The 20,517-nt window shown below is 44.7% G+C and overlaps 1 protein-coding gene across 1 annotated transcript in view; it reads right to left on the reverse strand.

Annotated features, from left to right (window-relative positions):
- The window catches only part of TRHDE (thyrotropin releasing hormone degrading enzyme), a 211,542-nt gene extending 191,705 nt beyond the window's left edge, over positions 1-19,837 (reverse strand). Inside the window, exons 1-2 of the mRNA XM_037390250.1 lie at positions 18,329-19,837; positions 12,284-12,557 (exon numbers count right to left, since the gene is read on the reverse strand). Of these exons, the coding sequence (XP_037246147.1) occupies positions 12,284-12,557; positions 18,329-19,140 (1,086 nt within the window). The 5' untranslated portion in view covers positions 19,141-19,837. The remainder of the gene's footprint in view (positions 1-12,283; positions 12,558-18,328) is intronic.
- Positions 19,838-20,517: the final 680 nt, after the last annotated feature.

Here is a 20,517-nt window from a genome sequence, read left to right on the forward strand (position 1 = left end):
ATGATACAGTAAAAGTGTGCAGGTGAGGGCAGGGAGGGAACAACTCTGTTCAGTAGGAACTCTCAGCTACACTGCATTACATACAATGCTAAACTGCACCCTGCAGTTCAGCAACATTATTTGAACTTGGTCTGCTGAACAAACAACACAGAAGTCCTTGGACCTGAAAGACAGCAAGTCTGAAGTGACTAGATGCCACAAAGCAGCCACTGAAGAAGAAAAAGATATGAAAATCTGTGGTTAAAAGTTGGTAGGGTAGGGGGGAGCTTGTCCAAGTACAGGTGACAGAGCTCAGTAAATACAGAAAAGCACTTCCATTTGTGTTTATTGTGATTGTTACAGCAGTTTAACTTCATTAAAGCACCTCAGCATCCGTAAATCTCTGCATTTGAAAGTAAGCATCTTCCAGAGCAGATAGATTCTGCAAGGAAATCAGTTTTGTTCTCTTCTGGACTTCCTGACATAGGTACTGCAAGGTATCATTGTACCGGCGAGTTCAATTAGGGAACAGACTATATAATTAAATCCATTTAAATAATTTAAATGCTGCTAAAGCACATATGTACGTAAAAAACAGTACTCAGGATACTTCTCCTTAGCCATCAACCTCTGATTAACAGGAACTATGAAACCAGGCAACTCTACACCACCAGCTGCACTATGATTCACTGATCCTTTTTATCCTTACAATACTTCATGGTGGTATAATCATTCCTAGTCATGTGTGGTTCATCAAAGTATTTTGTAGTAAAATCAAATGTTATAATGTGCCCTATTGTAACCATGCAAATTACAAATCTTCATTTCCATACCTAAATTATGCTTTCACCGAACTTTTTCCGCTGATCAAGCAGCTCTCACATACAACCTAGTTAGGCATTTCAAAGTTGTTTCACAGCAAGGAGACCCAAGCTTTCTGAAAGGTGGCTGTCTTCATCCCCTTCCACTTTCTCAAGCCTCTTCATGCGTTCCACAACAGTGTTTTGAAAAGGTTTGCACTAGGTTCTTAACTCTAAGCTACCAGCGTATCTCCTCTGTATGCCTCACATTTCCTATGGCCAGAAGCTAATGTAACTTGACTTGGCAGACAAATTCTACAATACTTCCCATGGCAGCTCTGAATGATCGGTTCTCTGTGGATCATCACAAGCCAAGTAATACAGAGACCAAGGAAAAGTTTCAAACTTTCTTTTTCTACACCAAGATATCATATTCCCACTGCATTCACCTTTCTGCTATCTTGGGGCCTATTAACTTCACATATTCATTGTTAGCCCTTTCCACAACAGATGTAATATTTTTAAGTAGAAAACTTACTAGATTTTACTCTATTTCTTAATCCTCTGCATATTAAAACTTTTTTAAAGTCAGGGTCAAAGGGTGACTGCAATGGGATTTTAGAATTGCTCACATTAACTGCCTAAATTTCCAGTTCAAACCAAATGGGTTTGGCTCAAGAATAAACATTAAACAGCACCAAGGAAATTAAAAGTATAACCTTCTGTGTTTGGGTTTTTTTGAACATTGAAAGGCAACACCACTCCACATTTTGTGAGTAAAACAGTAGATAACAATAAACCATACTAAGAATCACAGCCACATGGAGAACCCCAACTAAACCTCAAACTGAGGAAGGTCCCAGGTTCCAGAAGAAACCCCTGCTATTTACTCCATATGAAACAAAAGGAATAGAGAGGAAATAATACATATTTCTTTCCCAACAGGAACCAAAATCAAGAGTTTTGAAATTCAGGCACAAAGGCAAACATACACATTACATGCATCACAGATGCATACTCTCTGTGCAGGTAGATGGACAAATATTTGCATGAATACAACTTGAGCTTGGGACGATAGGAGGCTTCCAAACAAGGGCAGAATGCTACTACTACCTTTACTGGTGCTTATCACAGAAAGATGATATAATAGAAGCACTGTGGACTGAAATGTATCAGATATTCTCTGTGATCACTCCTCTCTTACTCTAGGCACTGCATATTTAACATACTTTAAACATACGGAGTTGCTAAGGATAATGAAGAGAAGCCAAGTTTGGGCAGCACTCATTTTCCATCACCTGAATCCAGTTAGCAAAACTTCAGTAAAACCAGGATAGTTATTCCTTTACTCTGGGGTAGGGGAGGAAGCTTATGTCTTCTCTGACACAGCAGTAGCCAAAAATATGTTTATGACTTTAAATGAAGCAACACATTTTATCACTCATTGACATTGCCACATACAGATTTGGGCTTCTCTTTGAATTACCTGGGTCAGACTAAAAACTATCAAACTTTCTCACCAGGTATAAATAAAAAAAAAAAAAACCCACAACTTTTTTCCCCATGGTATTTAAAAGGTAACAATGAACTTATTCCAGAACAGCATTATAATTTTTTATACATATAGGAACACTTTTCAGTAAAGCAAAGCATAGCATTATGTACTGTTGTTCAACCACAGAGTGTGATTTATTTAGTCAGAGGACTGGAGAATTACAAGAAACACATATGTGGTATGCAAAAGATTTGGTAGGTACACTTCTTTCTTTGAAATTAATCCATAGGAATCCACTTCCCTTCTTCCTCCTCCACCTTTTATTCCCTTCTTCTTTTATCTTTATTAACTAAGGTACTGCTTGCTGCACTGAGGATCTGAACTCTTAATTGAGGTTCCAAGCTGCTGTGACTACCAAACTATCCACTGCTCTAGGGGAAGGAAGGGTGAGAGGGAAGAAAGTGTGGGTACCCCCAGAGGTGCCCCCAGTGAATGTTAATAGCCACCTTTAGCTTCTTATCCCCTCCCCCACTGCAGGCATTTCAAATAAATGAAGTATTAAGTCTTCTTGTTCTGTTCCTCACTGCCACACAGCTCCACTGCATGCTGTGAAACAAAACGCATCGCTAAATATTTTTCAGGATAATCCACTGCAGGATAACTTTTGTTAATACACTTTAGGTCATTTATCCTTCAAAGAGAAACATAATCTGCTTTCAAATTATGCTGTTGCAAATAAGAAGATAACAGGCTTGGTTCTCATCTCTGGCTGCTCTTGCTATGTCTCAACAGCACGCATCAGCCAGAAAGCTGCCAGACAGGAACCGCAGAGAATCTCCTAGGGGTACCGTTTTAGTGGAACCAGGCCAATGCAGCTGGTTCTCTGCCACCTGTCCCCACCCCACTGCCCAAGGGGGGTGCCAGGCAATGGAGCCGCATGCCAGGCTAAAGCGGCTGAGCAGTTGCAGCAGCCTGCTACAAGATGGAATAAACTCAAGAATGAGACCACCATCTGCAAGATGGTTGAGAGCCACCCTGGCTATTCCCACAGCTGCAGTTTTCCCTGTGCAAATTACACCCTCGGAGAGTAGCAGGGAAGGACATGTGAAGCCAGCCTGTACCCTGGAAAAGCACATTTACACCATGAAGCTGTGCCATTCTGGCATCCGATTAAAAAAAAAAAAAAAAAAGTCTTCAGAAGAGGTACCTGAAGTGTGAAAGTATCCCACTGGAAGAATGAAATAGTCTTGGTAACCCTACAGACACCTTCATAGAGAAATCAAAAAGACTAGTTCCTTTACTAGTACAAATGGGGATAACACCACAAACCATAGAGCCTTTCATCTACTCCATGGAACAAAATACTGGGACAAAGGCAAAAATAAGATGGCATTTGTGCAGGTTTTCCAACACAAAAAAAAAAAAGATCAGGTACAGGCAAGCCTAAAAGGGTGAATGTCACAGACACCTGACTGTCTGAAAAGGAGGGGTTGGACTGGCAACAGTCGCGAACCTCTGAAATGAGTGGTTACTTTCCCACCACTGGCTATAAAAAGTGGGAAAAAATAAGCTAAATTCTTTGTTCCTGTATGAAAAATATGATTAAAACTTACCTGAACCCTGGAGGAGAGACTGGTCTATAAATAATAAAATTACACATCACTCTCCTCCCGCACAAATACAGTATCTGTCACTCAACTAGATGTCAACTAAGCCACCTGCCTCAGTAATCCATTTTCACTGCACAGAGCACAGTTACTATGGTAGGTATACAGTGTAACACTGGTTTGACTGACAGATGTTCAGGCTGGTGCAGGAATGTTCACCTTTATATTGTCCTGGAACGAGATACCTCCTACAGATTATTCGGCACTTCATTTATTTTTTTTATTTTTTTTTTTATAGCAAGAGCTCTTATGGAAACATGTTAATGGAGTCTTGCTACTTCCTTGGATGTCAGAAAGCAGAATTCATGTTGATGCCAAGGACGGAGATTTAACAAATAACTTAATGAAGTCAAATGTGACAGCAGAACATGAGGCATAAGGAGACGTGAAAGAATGTCGTACAGAAAGCAGAGCACAGCTCAAGTGTTCAGCCTTCACTATGAGTTATATTGTCATAGCACGTATTACTAAGCATATGCTCATTAGCACATGAAGGGAAAAGGATGTGAGAGTCTTGCCTATTCCATCTCCCTCCTTCCCCTGCCTGTAATGTAGGAAATGGGAGGAACTACAAGGACTTCACACTATTCTCCACTGAGCAAATGGCAGGAAGTAATGGAAAGTACTAAGAGTCTCAGACCTTTCTTCTCATTAGCCAGAAGAGACCCCAGATGAAGCAACTAAAGGCTGAACTGCTCTTGAAAGTACAGAATTGCAATTAGAATGCTGTTCTGACAACCATCAGACCAGGAATCACACATGCTGCCTCTCTCTCTGTTCTCTGTTATAGCAGGCAAGCCATAAACCCACAAACTAATAAACTGTATTGTGCTTTTCAACAGTCTTCTTGCTACTACATACAAACTTAAGTACACCACTGCCACCAGATACCTACAGGTGATCTTCCTAACCAAAACTGAAACAAAACGATGTTCCCCAAAACGTGTATTTCAATTCAATAATGTTATTTGCAGAGTGCAGCTGGGAGTTTACGTTAATAAAACAAATACCACATTTGAATACTGCATGTACTACAAGTGCTGATGGAAAGCATTTTTTAGAAGAGTAAGCACAACACATGTACAGTGTTTTCCTAGTGCATTCAACTTGCAAATTCAACCAGAAATCAATAACAAGGGATTGCAAGTTTGCAATTTATTTTTTTAACAGATTCCCTGGCATATTCAGTTTAGCATGCATGCTGATCACATAGGGTTTTGTTTGTTTGTGGCATAGTTTGTAGCTATAGTATTTAAAAATTAATAAACTAGAAGTCATTTTCAATATACAAACCTGAAACAGAATGGCTAAACAAATATTGATGTGGTGAATCTGAGAAAGCTGTGATTTCTTTGGATTATTAATGATTTACATTAAATTACAGTTTCCCACTTAACTAAAACCATTCACAGCAGTAAGCACTGAACTGAGTAAAAGGTACTTCTAGAACCAGCCTTTCTACTGCTACTACAGAGAAGATTTCATACAAGCAAAAGAAAGCACAAACACACCTATCTACATTCATAAGTGTATGTGCTTTTCTAGCTCGATGTAACTGCATACCTCTCAACACATTCTTTGTAACATGCATTGTGTTTTGTTTGATGAAAGCCATTTTGGAGAAGGCAAGAGTGGGAAATTTGTAATGAAGATCAAAAATGAATGGATATCATTGTATCACTATGAGAGCAGCAATCCAGGACATCTTAAAATTAAATGTTGTAAGTCTGCATCGCACCAGACTTCAGAAATACGTCTGGTGAGCTTCCTGCATTAGCTGCTATCTGTTTATCAGATACACACGTGGCCTCCCAGTGGTAACTGATGGGCTAACAAAAGTTACATTTCAAGTATAGGGGCACTTAGAAAGTAGAGCTCAGCTCTGGAGCTGGACTAAATTCAGGTTGCAGAGGAAGAAAACCACATTTTAATTGAGGACTAATTCTACTTTTGATAGCTAAATCGTTCTGCTGTAACTAATTTGCTCACCCACAAAGAATCATCTGGTGTATAATTGCTTCAATACTGATTAATAAATAATAACTGATGGAGAGACTTTGCTGGCAGTTAATAACCAGCAGCTGAAGAGAGGGCCCAAGGAAGAGCCTCAGGCCTTTAACCCAGGTAGTCATTAACTGACATAAAATGTCTGGTCTTGAGGTCATAACTGCTACTACATAAAGATATTGATACATTTTTCAAATACAGAATAATTTTCTAAAAGCTACAGGTGGAACTGCACAATAAGTGCAGACTTATTTTAGAGAGAACTGATGGTTTTGGTTTTTTCTCACAAGGAAAAAATGGCAGAACCCACTGGGGAAAAAGTTACTCGGAATATTCAAGTCAGCTCTTCAGTCTTCTCAGACTGATCACTGCACTGCAGATGAGGGAATGCCCAGCCCAGCTCTCCAGCATCTCATGGATTCCTAAAAGCACTACACTACACCTCCAGTCATCTTGTCCTAAGGACAAGTATAAAAATATAGTCCCATAGTGCTGGACCTAAACTAACATGAGCTGTTGGACACAGGCTGATTCTGCTGACAGTCTGCTTTATGCAACTGTCCACTAGCCCTTCCTGGGCAAAAAAGATTTTTCACTTGTGCAGAATCAAGCCACTATTACTGCACATATACTGCACTGTGTATACTGCACATACAGATCCCATTTTTGAAACCACTCTATCTTTTCTTGTGACGCTGAGCCAAACTGAGTGAGCCTAAGAGAATTCAGTGCTGGGACATTCATGCAGGCTCTCTGCAAGCCAGAGAGCGCTATGAAAACAATAATTACAGCTCCTCCTCATTGCTCAGGATAAGACTTAACTGTACTGTAAAGTATTGAATTAAGATCTTTAGAAACCAGGAGCTTGTGATCTCTAATTACATCTTAGATAAAGTAAAAACAAAACAGCAGTGCAATAAAAGTTGGCCTTATTGTGGTATGACTCTTCTCGTAAGATCTTTCTTAGCCTCAAGGTCTTTCTCTGCATCATGACAAATCACTTGGCACTGATGACTCTACAGTAACATTTAATATCACTGAACCAAGACATACGCAGTTGTAGAGGTCTCTTCAAAAGTGTAACATGCACAGATTCAACCAGCCAGAGAAGTCCTACCCTGAGCAGCTGACCAAGCTGTGGTCAGGCCCCCATGCTGCCAGCCCTGCAACATATGCTGCAACCATTCTGGAACAGGAACAGCAGTAGCATAAGTGAGACTATGCAAAATTCTTTCAGCACTGCCTTCCATCAGCATTCCTCCTCCCACTCACCACCATCCAGCCAGATAGCCACTTCCTTTCACTGCTGCTCACTCCCATCTGCTCTGGTGCTGACTGCACTTGCTCTTCTGAGCCCTGCTCTCGCAATTCCACCTGACTCCTGTCACTTCCATGCACTTTCTTTTTTTCTTTTTAGCAGATACTCCCCTGATAAGAGCCAAACACTTTAAAGCTGCCAGTTGGCACTTTATTTCCATACCTATCTCCACAATCCATCCACAGCAAAAGACAAGAATGGTAGAAGATGAATCTCCCTGAAACATCTCTTTCCAGCAATGCATTCATCTCTGCTGATACACTGTGCTTTGTCGCCGAGTGCTCACTCCTTCCACTAGCGGAAAAGAGAAACAACTAGCAGGGAAAAAAAGGAATGAAAATAACATATGAGACAGTGAGAAGGCATGCAGGATATAGTGAGTTTTCATGTCAACCTGACAAAGCAATGAGAAACAGAGGATTTGGGGAATAGAAGTACAGTAAAAATGAATCCAGACAGGGCAAAAATAAAGTAACAATAGTAGAAAAAGGCCTGGTGGATTGAAAGCACAGATAATGATGTGACAGGCATTACAATCCAGCCAAATATATTTTGCTTTTAAGAATTACTGACAAAGAACATACCTAAGAGGTATGATGAGGAAACACAACATACAAGTTGAAGGAAGCAAGCATGTGAAGGTAAGTGGAGTTTTCTGCATTATTGCACTGTGCAAAGATGACAGTACACAGATCCCGTGATTTTCACCAACTACAGCTGGTACAACTGCTAGAGCCATACAAAGATCAGCTAAGCCTGCTTGTAAGGGCATCCCCTGCTCCCTCAATACAGCATTACCTCAGGCAGCACCATGGTAGACCTATGATGCTCCCTAGTCCACAGCAGCATAGATGACTGCACCACAGCTCTTGCTGCAGGAATCAAGCCCCTGCCCAAAGGCAAAAGCCGTTGGCAGTGATTTCCTGTAATCCCAAATGGATCTGAACAACACATTATGTACCTGTAATGCATATAAAATGTCAACTTTGCTTTCAAATTACCTGTTCTGGAAGGGATTCTGATGAAACCCACGTGGACTGAAGAACTCTGCTAATGATTCACATCAACTGGGCTGTGCTGATAGAAAAGCACTGCTTGTCTTAATTCCCCTTTCCAAAATTAATTTTAGTATATGAAATATAGAACATCTTCATGTCTGCAAGAATTATACAGGATATATCAAAATTACAATTTTGATTGGCTACTTAGGCTTTCCAAAAGTCAGTTTCTATTTATAACTTGATTTGTATTTGAATCTTACACTTAGGTTAAAATGAATTTTGAGGTCAATGACATTCTTTAAGAAAAACTGAACAGCTAATACTTAACCATTTTTAAGTTTTTTAATTTCACGGTTTCTTCTGTTGCTTGGGGAGTTTACCTACCCTCGGCCATAGCACTTTAAGACCAGTCAGCTGGAAGAGAGGTGAGATTTTATCATTAGTATGCTGTCAAAATTTGAAAGGACAGCCCTCTCATCCCAAAATGTTTTGTGAACCAAAATCAGGTTCATGAAAGTGCCAAAACAAAAGCAAAAGTATATGCTACCTGAAGTCTTTTAGGTGTTTCTCTACATGTCTACAAAATAAATAAAATATACATCGCATTAACTGAAGAAATATTCCCCCATGCAAGAAATGGCCGATCAAGATGTTTCAATATGGAGGTTTGTTAATTTTCCTGAATGTTGATTGATTTTTAGAAGCAAACTTGCTTCTGCCATACATTTATGTTCACTGCCATGGATATGGAAGCAACTCAATTTTAGTGAAAAAGTGGATTTGCAGGAAACAAAGAAGTTTAAAATTGCATGTGCCAGAATTCGGATAATTTCGAATTCACCCAGTAGTGTCCATGAACACCTGGCATGGCAATAAAAAAAATAAAATAAAACACCTCAAAAAGCTGGAACACCTCAGCAATTCATCTGAATGAACATAGCTCTGAACTGAAGTCTTTGCTGTGAGTTCATGCCTTAAATCTTTCAACAAAAACTGCACAACAATTAAAGAAGATTAGATCACAAATGGACTGAAAAACAGCAAGATGTATTTAACCAATAACTCAGTGTAAACTATTTTGGTATTCCTGGGCATTAATATACCTTTGTGATAGAGGCATTATAAAAAAAGAGCTAAAACTCTACACTAACCAATTTTATGGGATAAGAGACTATCTCAATCTATGCAGGCTTTTGGTCTTCAAATCTTTATGAAGATTATGTAGTAATTTGCATAACTGTTGGCAAAGTTCTGTACAGTGGCACTGTCAAGCTAGTGCAGTATAAGTATGTATGTCCTACATATGCTGAACCAACAGACTCAAGGTAACTGTCAGGCTCTAGTAGCCACAAATTCTTAACACATTAATACTTGGATTTTCTCTTCGGATTCCTGTTAAACCCAAAGTCTTTAGAACAGTTTTTCCAAACACAAGAACAGCAGAAAGTTACCAAATATTGCCTATAAGACACGAGTGTGCCTCTGTCTTCAGGGTATCAAACATACTCAAGCAGCAAAAGTCTGCAGGATACAAGCTCTACAAGAAAATTAGTTGAGTGGGCTGTATCTTTCAAATTAATGGTCCTGAAGGTCCATCCTGCCCATTTCATGTACTTGCTTACACTGATGTTGGAAGCTGAACTGCTTGCAGCTGTTTCTCAGATGAGTCTAGGATATTTCAAAGTGAGATAAGAGGACAAACCTGCACACATTACACTGTATTAGAGCACAAGGAGCACAAGACCTCTCTACTACAGCATACACCAAAAACTTCAGTCTTATTACACTTACAGGAGAATCTCAAGTAACCAGTGTTTTCTAAAGCTGAAAAATACCAGGCCATTCTTACCTTAAGATTAAATCCTTCAGCAGGTGGAGTATATTACAAAAAATCCTCAACTCCTACACAGACAAAAGTCTGTTTCAGTAGTGGTTGATAGGGAGTAAGAGATGGCCTGATACCTCATCCTGTTCTACTGGGCCAGTGAACACTCCTTTTTATCAGACAGTGTAGTGATAGGACAAGTGGTAACAGTATTAAACTGAAAGAGGGTAGATTTACATTAGACATTCTTCACAGTGTGGGTGGTGAGACACAGGAACTGGGAACAGGATGCCCAGAGAAGTCACAGATGCCCCATCCCTGGAAGTGTTCAAGGCAGGGTTGGATGGGGCTTTGAGCAACCTGGTCTAGTGGAGGGCATCCCTGCCCATAGCAGGGGGGGTGGAACTAGATGATCTTTAAGATCCCTTCCAACCCCAACCATCTATATAACTCTATGACTATTACAACAGCCAGAGGCAACCAATTCCTTATCCCAACAGCAATCCCTCTTCTACAGATAATTAATCTGCTGGTATCAACGCTAAGAACCAGGCATCAACTTCTCCCTCCTTACTTCTTTGCCTTGGCACTTGTGAGATCCTTTTCTAAGTGAACTCACTGAACTAACAGCAAAAAAAAAAAAAAAATCAACAGGAAAAAAAACCAACAACCCCACAAACCCAAAGGCTTTCTGCCATCACAAGTAACCACGAAGACTGCAAGCATGGCCTCAGCAGTTCCCACATCCTCACACTCAGGTTAAAGCACCTCAGAGAATCACTTCCTAGCCACGCTTCCTCCTCCTCTCCTTCATGGGGCCAGAGGGTAACGTCATAGTCTGCTGGCCATGGTACTGAAGGGCTGGAGAGGAGTGAAGGGCCCCCAGTGTCAGACCCTTACCCAGCTGTTGGAGTGATAAAACCAAGACTTATTTCCTGATCACTTCAGCACGGCCTAAACGAGGGTTGCCAATGCGGAGGGCCATCCTGGTTCCACCTTCCATCAGCACAGCCTTGAATTCATACCAGGGCTCTGGCAGTCACATAAAGCGCTGGATCAGAACTGATCTAGTTGAAAACTTACCACACTCTCATTTATTTGTTCAGGTCAGTTTTCAGTCAGATCATACGGCTATACAGAGCTGAAAGCTGGCACAAGGAAGGAAAGGAATACCTTTGGCTCAGAGAAAGTGGGATCAGCTACCTCCACAGCAGATCAACGCTCAGGCTAGCTAAAAGCGGTTATGGAGACGTTTCCTGACCTGATCAGCCATGGAAGGCAGGGATGCAGTCCTTCCCATGCCCCCAGGCTAGAGCACAAAATCATACAACATTTGCAGAAGTATAAGGTAAACACCCACTTTGCTTAGGCACCCAGCTTAAGCTGCCACCTAGCCCTCTGCTTCCAGAACTAGCTCTGTTTTGTTACTCACAGTAACTATGAAGGAAGGGTTTCTCTGTATGTTCACCTGAAAAATTAAGATGATGATGCCATGAAATATCCTGTTAAGCTGACAGCATTTCTCATGTATGTTTGGCTTGTTATATAGTTCTGAGCTTGATGTTTGTAAACAAAACCAAAACTGACATAAATAAAGGATTTTCTCTGTTTTTTTCATGGCGTAACTCCTGGAACCATGCCGTATTTGGAAAAGACAGTTCCAGAAAGTTAGTGTTTCCATCAACAACAGGAAGCTGACAGGTTGTAAAGTCCTGCTCCTGAGAAAGAGATCTAAGATAAAAATTACTTTATCAGCCTCCTGAGCTAGCACACAGCATGCCAAGGGGCATGCCAGTACTGAAAGGAGACTGGAAACCCTGCCAGTATTACTGCTTTCTTTTAATAAATAGTCTCACGAACACTGGTATTAAAAAGGCTACAGGAAAAACAAGAGAAAACTTCCCAAGAAAATGGAACTGAAATGAAATAGCATATTTAAAAGCTTAAAATTTCATCAGATAACCACACTTACTAAGCTAACTAGTTACAAAAATCATCAGAAAAACCCAAAAATTTTAGACAAACCTTCAGAAAAGGTCCCAAACAATGCACACTATCATTGAATAAACTGGCAAATTTTAGGAATGCTCATCAAGGAAATACTTTAAGTACTCGATGCTATGCTCCATTACAAAAAGTGAGGGTTTTCAAAATAATGAAATGTATTTCATACAGCATAAGAAATACTTACAACTACTCCACTCTTGGTGACAGTTTCCCGGTATGTAAAATTGCATACTGCCCAAGCTAGGTAATATGTGGACATGAGAGGGGTCTGTGAAAAATGATCGGTAACCCATCCATCTTCTTCAAAAACAGAAGTTTCAACCGGCATGTTGGACAAAGATAAGTAAGTTGCCTGATGCCTGATGCTGATTTTGAAAGTGGCCTTGTAGATGGGCTCATCAAAGCAAGGAAAGGCTTTTCTGGCATGAGTAGGAGAAAACTGCGTAACACCAAGAAACCTAGAAAAGAAGCAAACAAAAAAAAAGAAAGCAATTACTGACTGCGCACAGCACTTGATTCACAGATGTACCAAATAAGACATTGCTTGACTACTGCGGTTTAAAGGTTGAAAAAACCCCAAACTGTACAAAGTGTGCAGTGTGGGAACACTGCTTTATCACTCTTGCTACCTGTATGACTATGCAATTGATACAAAGTAATAGTCTACAAATTTCCTACAAATTTGCAGACACAACCGTTTAACATCTAACTGATGTTAAATAAACAATCCCTGGCCTTGAATCAAACTCCAGGTTCTAGCACTTTTGTTCATCAGTATGTGAAACAAGTTAGCCAATATCGGTTACACAGTGTAAAACAATCACAGCCCTCTGTTCAAAACAGGATTTCAACAGCCTTCAGGGAGTTCACTCTGCCCTGAGACATTGACAGGGCACTTTGCCTTCCTTTGGGTATGACAACTTACGGTCACATAGTACACTCAAGAGGGTCACTGTTTTCCACTGCTGATTACTTCCCTACCAGCTGCATGTAGGTCTGAGACACAGTATTACACAAAACTGCTGTGACCATACAAGTCCAAAAAACCGTCCTGTGAGCTTTGCAGAATTACAGGATCATAGAATGTTTGGGGTTGGAAGTGACCTCTGGAGACCATCTAGCCCAACTGCCCTGTTAAAGCACATTCACATATAGCAGACTGTAAAGGATCGCATCCAGGTGGGTTTTTAATATCTCCAGATAAGGACTCCAAATACAAGCAAATGATTAAACAAGCACAGAGTAGTTCACCCGTCTTCTACATGTGCTTTTTTCTGGCGTACTTTATAGACAACAAATCAATGTTCTCAGTTAATGGCTCAAATTATGAAAAGATATCTGAAGGAAGAAAAGATATTTATTATGCCACTGTACAGAATGGGAAGAGTTTAGTTCAACAATAAAATCTGTAACTGTTTTCTTTGGAACTAAAGAGATTTTAATCCAGATAGAGAATAGGAAGCTTTCTGGGTAAGACTTGTATTTACACACCTGGAGAAAACCCATGTGGCAACGATCTCTACGCAAAACAAGAAGCCACACTTAAAAGGCTGCATTATGGAGCTTGATAAGGATATTTTCTGGAGGTATGCAGGATGAGAAAATTACTATAAGCCAACTAGGTAACTGTAAAGGTAGCGCATATGTAGGCTTTTTGAGTGGTATTGATTCATGTCTCACTTTCCAAGGTTCCGTCAGTGGAAATAACTATGTGATTTCAGATACCAGGTAAAAATTTATCAGAATTTTAGCGGTTGACTAATCATCTGTTATTCCTCTGAGGGAAGAAGGTGGGAGGATAGATTTGATATAATGAAAATGGTGGCACCTATATTAATCAGTCTATAATCATTATTCTGCATTATGATACTCTCTTAATGCCAAGGGAGAAAAAATAGGTAGCCCATAATAAGAAAATAAAGTATCTAATTAATTTTTTTCTAAAACATCTTGGGTTTTATACAAATTCTGGAGCCTCATTTTATAAAAAAAAAAAAAACCAAAGAAGAAAAACTTCTTGAAATGTTACACTTTTATCTTGCTATAGTGCATCCACACGTGATAGACCTAGATAGATATTTTCCAGTGAAATTATCACCTCTTTCAAATAAGGCTAGTTTTTTAAAGACCTGAAAAATTTTTCCACCACTGAAGCAGTTAACATTGGCCTTTTGCCTAAAATAAAAAGTCTTATTTGGCTAGTATTTATTGAAGAAATTCATCATAGCGCATTTTTCTTGTCTCATTATAAAACATGGATTACTAAAATCATAATTCTGCATAAGGTTGCTAAATATAAAGTAAAAAGTTGGTGCCAGGTATTCCAATGTTAATCCAAGAAAATTCCATATTATCAGTGGATTTGCACTAGTGCAACTAAGCCAAATCAGCCAATTAAATGAAGCAAAGCAACTTAATTTATATGCAAAATATTTCAAGTGGACCTGATTCTGCATTCTAGGCACACTCTAAACAGCTACAGACATCAACAGAAGCTTCAAGTGAGCATGGAAAACTGTACTGTCCTGCTATTAATAAAGCAAGAACAATGAACTTTCCTCTGCAATTAACAATTTCAATGAGCTCCGACACACATGTAAATGCATACTTAGGGAATACAGTATATATTCTGACACTCTCTAAATAAGGAAGCTTTTTTTTTCCTACTTCTCAGAGGTCTTATCAGTAGTCTTTTAATATTTGTTATGTGTTATGTTATCAAAACAATCCCTTCAGCAGGCTAATAAAACCTGGTAAATGCTGCATCTTCTGTATTCTCACAGATAGATAGATATGTCCACACACACATATCGGGGCAAACACTGGATGGTCAATATTTCATACTAAAAATACATCAGCTACCAATAGCAGTGGTATTTATAACATGTGCATTACCATCAAACATCAATTTGCTTGTTGTGCCAAACAAAAGCAAAACAAAGTTATAAATTGCTTCCCAAAGACTAAACCCTTACACACATTTTTAAAAAACAAACAAACAAACCAAAACCAAAACATTGTCTATGTTTATCTATTTCTCTCTATGTTAGGAGGAAGAAACAAGCAAAACGTCTAAAGCATGCCAAAAGTGAAGAGCAGGCTGAGTATTTCATCCATCTCTCTACACAACTCCCTGGGCACTGACATTTTTATCTCCAATTCCCCAAAATATCACTATAAAAAAGTTGTACTTCTGGGAATGACAGGCTTGCAGCCTGTCTTCTCAGCGTACCCACGGCAGTAATTTGCCGGTGTTTTAATTCCACTTTATCTATTAAAGGAAGACATGTGTTTCCTCAACAGCCTATCTATTTTGACATCTTAGTTGTGATAAGATGGAAGAATATGTCTGTTTGTTTTGTCTATGTGATGTAAGATCTTTTTTTCCTTTTCCTTTATGCCAAAGTTTGATGTTCATTTAAATTATGCGTGCATATTCTTATGGTACTCCACAGTAGCTCTGTATTAAATGCCTGTTGATTACTGCCAGTAAATTCTGGCACATAATGCAAAGCAAATTTGTAGCATATCACTTGCACTTTACATTTCAATTAAAGTAGCAAAGATTTCAGTAAGAAAATAAGTACTTTTATGCAGCTATCAACATTTCAGGCAGATTTACGACTTTCACCTGTGAAGACCAGAGAAAATTAACTAACTTTAGGAAAAAAGAATATAAAGTGAAGGCATTACTATGTTTTTGAAGCCTCACAGTTAGCCAGTTATTCACTCCTCATGTACAACAAAAGTGAAAAATGATGGTTTAGAGCCTTTTATAGCAACTGGTACTCCAGCGAGGTTGCTGTATTTTAATTGAATATAAAGATGTCAAGAAGCTAAAGCCCTGCTGGAACATCAAAGTCTCTCAGAGCGTGAGAGAAGCCTGTCTAACATAGTAGAAGCCGTCCATGTTTAAGGACGGCAAATGGTTATAGGTATTACCTTAAAAATTGGTTATTAATCAAAATGCAAATTGCTACACTGCAAGAACATGCTCTGAACAAAGAAGTTCTCTGGTTTAGAACATGTATTATTTCCTTATACTATAGTGAGTCGTTAAGCCTGTGACAGTTGAGAAAGAAAAATAGTACTTCTATTAAACACCTGTAACTGTAACCATGCATTGATTACAGTCTTAAAAACAACTTTTTACTGAAAGAAATATAAGTGAGCTGGTATGAGGAAAAAAAAATGCCACTGATTTCAATAGAACAATGCTACCTTACCCAAGGTAAGGATCTTGTCCAATATGGCTATATTCAAGTGTATCAAAAACAAAGCAACTTGTATCTGAAAAGTTACACGACGAGTACTGGGAAACAGCACCTTCCACCCTGTGTCTTAAGCTACCTTGATTATTCAAAAAGTGAGTAGGCCTTTTGTTTTTTAAATCATAACTGAGGCATTGGTATGTAAGTGTAGTACAGTAACTCTGGAGAAATGTCACTGCCACACCTGACAGCTCAATTATCCCTATACAAAGTCTAAATACACAAGAATAATAACTGCTTGAATAATTTGTTGGGTTTGTAAAGTGAATTATACCCCCTGCTGCTAACAGTATTTTGTTTTTTGATTTGCCCATTTCCATACAGGTCTGTAAGAACTCCTAATAACCCTAGTCATTCGCTCCTCTGTGATAAAAGGTATTTTATCTGCATCTTTTCCTACAACCATGCCATTATCAGATTTCCAGTTTATTTCACTGTGAGGACAAATCGCACAAACGGAATTTCAATTCCGCTAGCAGTTCTAACATTGGGCTGTTTAAAAGTGTCAGTAATCATAGTAAGGAAAGTATGTTTTAATACAAGGGCTGTTGACTTAGTTGAATTGGTGAGCGCTCTTTTTCTGTCTGACTTACTGTTTGCCCGGTTCTTCCAACTGTAAACTTTTCACTTCACAGTATCAAACAGTAAGAGAAAACCTGCCTACTGCACAGACGTTTCAAGAAAGGACAGCTTAAAAACAAACTAATTCTAAAATGATAAACTGCACCAGAACTATCAGGAAGCCCATCCCATCCTTCTTTTCTGTTACAAAGCCTGACTACGGGTAGAAAACTACTTAAAAAAATTTAAAAAATGCCTCTGTACCTGCCTAAATGGGGGTCTCCACAGCGGGCCTGCCTACCTAACAAGGGCCTCGACAGGGACCCAGGGGCTACAGTAACAGCAGCACATAGAGACCAAGATCGAGCCCCACTCCGCAGTAAGGCAGTGGAAGCTGACCAGGTCTGCCCTGTCACAGGGTGTAAATCTGCAGCGACTCAGTTGCAGCAAGTGGCGTAAACGTTTTCACCTTACGGGAAGTTACATCCCAGCACCTTTCTTTGCAAATAATAAAATAGAACCAGGGCAGCCGAGAAGTTCCGCTCCCCTGCACGCTGCTGCCTGTAACCTGGCACGGCTGTGTCACAGGAGGGCACGGGGAGCCGCACACAGAGGGTGTTTATCAAGCAGACCCGCAGCCTCCGTGCCGGGCGGGGTGCTTTACTCGTGCCACCCCTGGAACTTCGCCCCTTACCACCGCCCGTCTCCCACCCGCGCTGGGGCATCTCCTGACCCGCCGGCTACAGCCTGCAGCCTTCCCCGCCCGAGGCGGGGCGGCCCGGCGCAGCGCTCCGCTCGCCCGGCCCCGGCTAACCCCCGGCACGGCCCGGCACGGCCCGCAGTCGCCCCGCAGCCGCCCGCCCGAGGCAGCTCCGCCCGCCGCCGGCGACGCCGGGCCTGCCCCCGCTCGCTGCCACACACCCCTTCAGCCTCGGCCGCCGCCGCCGGCCGCCCTGCAGCCGCTCTCCCGACACCGGCCGGCGGCGCGGAGCGGATCAGGGCTCGCGGCGCCGAGCGCCTCGGCAGCCCCGCCTTCCCAGCGCCGGCTCTCGGGAGCGGCCGGCCGGTGGAAGGGACGCACGGCGCGACAAGGCGGCGGCTGGAGCCGAGGCCAGGCCTGCGCTCCCGCACCGGCCGGGCGTCCAGCCGCGCTGGCGGCCGTTGGGGCGGGGGCCACTCCGCACCCCACAGCCAGCCCGGCCCCCCCTCCCGGGAGCCGGCCGGGCACCTCGCCCCTCAGCGCGCCGCGAAGCCCGCGGCCTCCCCCGCCTGGCGGCGCCGCGGCCCGCCGGGTCCTAGCGCCACCCCGCCCGAAGTTCAGCGCGGGCTGCCGCGGAGGGGCGGGGGCCGCCAACTTCGGCCCGAGTTGAGCTGAGGCGACGCGGCCGCTCCGCTACCTTCTCTCGCCGTGGAGGACGTAGGAGCTGCGGAAGAAGCCCAGCAGCTCGTTCTCGATGAGAGCATTGTAGATGATCTTGAGGTTGTAACTCCTCTGCACCTCCAGGCTGCGGTTGAGGACGACGACGAAGACCTGAGTCTGGGGGTAGAGGAAGGAGCGGGCCACCCGCACCCCGCCGGCCAGCTTGTCCTCGGCCACGCGGACCGCCTCGATGTGCATGCGGTGGGCGTGCAGCACGATGTAGCGGCTGGCGTTGCGCACCTCCAGCTGCACGTTCACCTCCCCGCTGAAGGTGAAGTTCTCCATGAAGGCGCTCAGCATCAGGTTGTAGTGCAGCGGCCGCAGGTGCCGCGGCAGCCGCGGCCGGGCCCAGGGCGGCAGCTCCCGCCGCCGCTGCCACTCCTCCTCCTCCTCCTCTTCCTCCGCCGCTTCCCCGCCCCGCACCTCCTCCTCCGGCCGGCCGGGGGGCTGCCCCGCGCCGGGGGGCTGCCGGGCCGCCCCCGGGAGGCTCCCGTTGCCGCCGGCCCGCGGCGGGCCGTCGGCGGCGGCGGCGCCGCACTCCTCGAAGCGGACGCTGAGCAGCACGGCGATCATGGTCACCGCCAGCAGCGCCAGGATGGAGACGGCGAAGCCCAGCACCAGGCGCTTGTGCACGGCGATGTGCCGCTCCGTGGTGCGGGGTCTCGGCCCCGCTGCCTCGGCCCAGGGTCCCGGCGGCAGCCCCCGGCTGCCGTTCCGCAGGGCGGCCTCCTCCTCGATCATCATGGGGGTGACAGGCGGGCGCTTCTCCCGCTTCTCCTCCAGGGCCATCACGGCAGCGCCGCCCCCGCCTCCCGCGGGGCCGCCGCCACCCGAGGGGGCCCCGAGAGCATGGGAGGCTCCGAGGCGGGGGGGAGGGGGGCTCGGCCCGGGGGGGGAGGGGGTCGCGCCGCCGCGCCTCTCACTTCCCGACGAGCCGCATCACCCTGGCTGCCGGCAGCCCCACCGGGGAGCGGCCCCTGGCCGAGCAGGACGGGACGGGATCGGGCAGGAGCCGGCGGCGGCGGGCGCTCCCCGCCGTCCGGCCGCCGGGGCCGCGCCGCGCAGGCAACTTGTGCGGCTTCTGCGGGGCACTTCAGCACATGCCGCCGAGCGCACCTCGGCGCCAAGGGGGAGGGCTCTGCCGCCCCGGCACCCCCGCTAGCGCCGCCGCCCGCAGGGAGCTCTCCTCCCCCCGCGCCCCGAGCCGCCCGGGCCGGGGTCGGGCTCCGTGCCCGGCCCCGGCAGCGCCCGAGCCATGCGCGCCCCGCGCCGCCGCGCAGGTCGGCCCCCCCGCGGGGCTCGCCGGGCACCGGGGGCGGCGGCACCGGACAGCGGCGCCGGGCCGGGCCCGTCCTTCTCCTCCGCCTGGCGGGGCTGGCTCCAGAGAGTCACTCCTCGCGGCTCCTCTCGTGCTTTGCCTCTTCTGCTCCTGCAGGTACGGCAGCAATCTCCCGGCTGGCTCGGGCAGAGCCGGCTATATATAGGCACCGGGGAGAGGCGAGGGAAGGGAAGGGATGGGATGGGAAGGGGGGAGAGGCGGGCAAGCCCCGCCGCCCCTCGGCTTCGGCGGCTGCTCCGGCTGCCGGCGGTGACGGCGGCGCCCCGGGGGAGCGGGCGGGGGCGGGAGGCGGGGGCGACGCGGGGACGAGGGAGGCTCTTCTCCGGGGTGTCACCCGCGGCGGCTCCGGCGGGGAGGCCGGCGTGGCGGCGGCGGGAGCCCCGGCCGGGGCGAGCGGAGGGCGGGAGCCGGCCGCGCCGGGGACGGGGACGGAGCGGCTGCCCGGCTGCAAAGCCTCCGGGTCGCAGGACTCCCCGGGATTATACGCGTGTGAGTGTGCTCGCCACACAGACAGCGAACGCCGGCACTGTGTCACATTGATACGGACTTAATAGAGCCGCCGACCACGCGTTTGGACGATAGCGCTGTCATACTAACGCGGGGATGGAGCCGAAAACGGGATAAACACTCCTGCTTAAATCGATAGGATTAATACGCAGAGAAAAATCCACTCTCCAAGTGTTGGCTGGGACTTCTCCGAAATCCCCCTGCCGCCACTCGCCTCTGCTCTCCCTCCTGCCCGCGCTGGACCCCGCTTCTCAGCTGGAGGGATTTAAGGATCTGTTCCATGCTGCCCGGGGTCATGCGCCAGCCCGTGGCTTCAGTAG

This window comes from Falco rusticolus, chromosome 5 (assembly GCF_015220075.1).
Source record: "Falco rusticolus isolate bFalRus1 chromosome 5, bFalRus1.pri, whole genome shotgun sequence".
Lineage (NCBI taxonomy): Eukaryota > Metazoa > Chordata > Aves > Falconiformes > Falconidae > Falco > Falco rusticolus.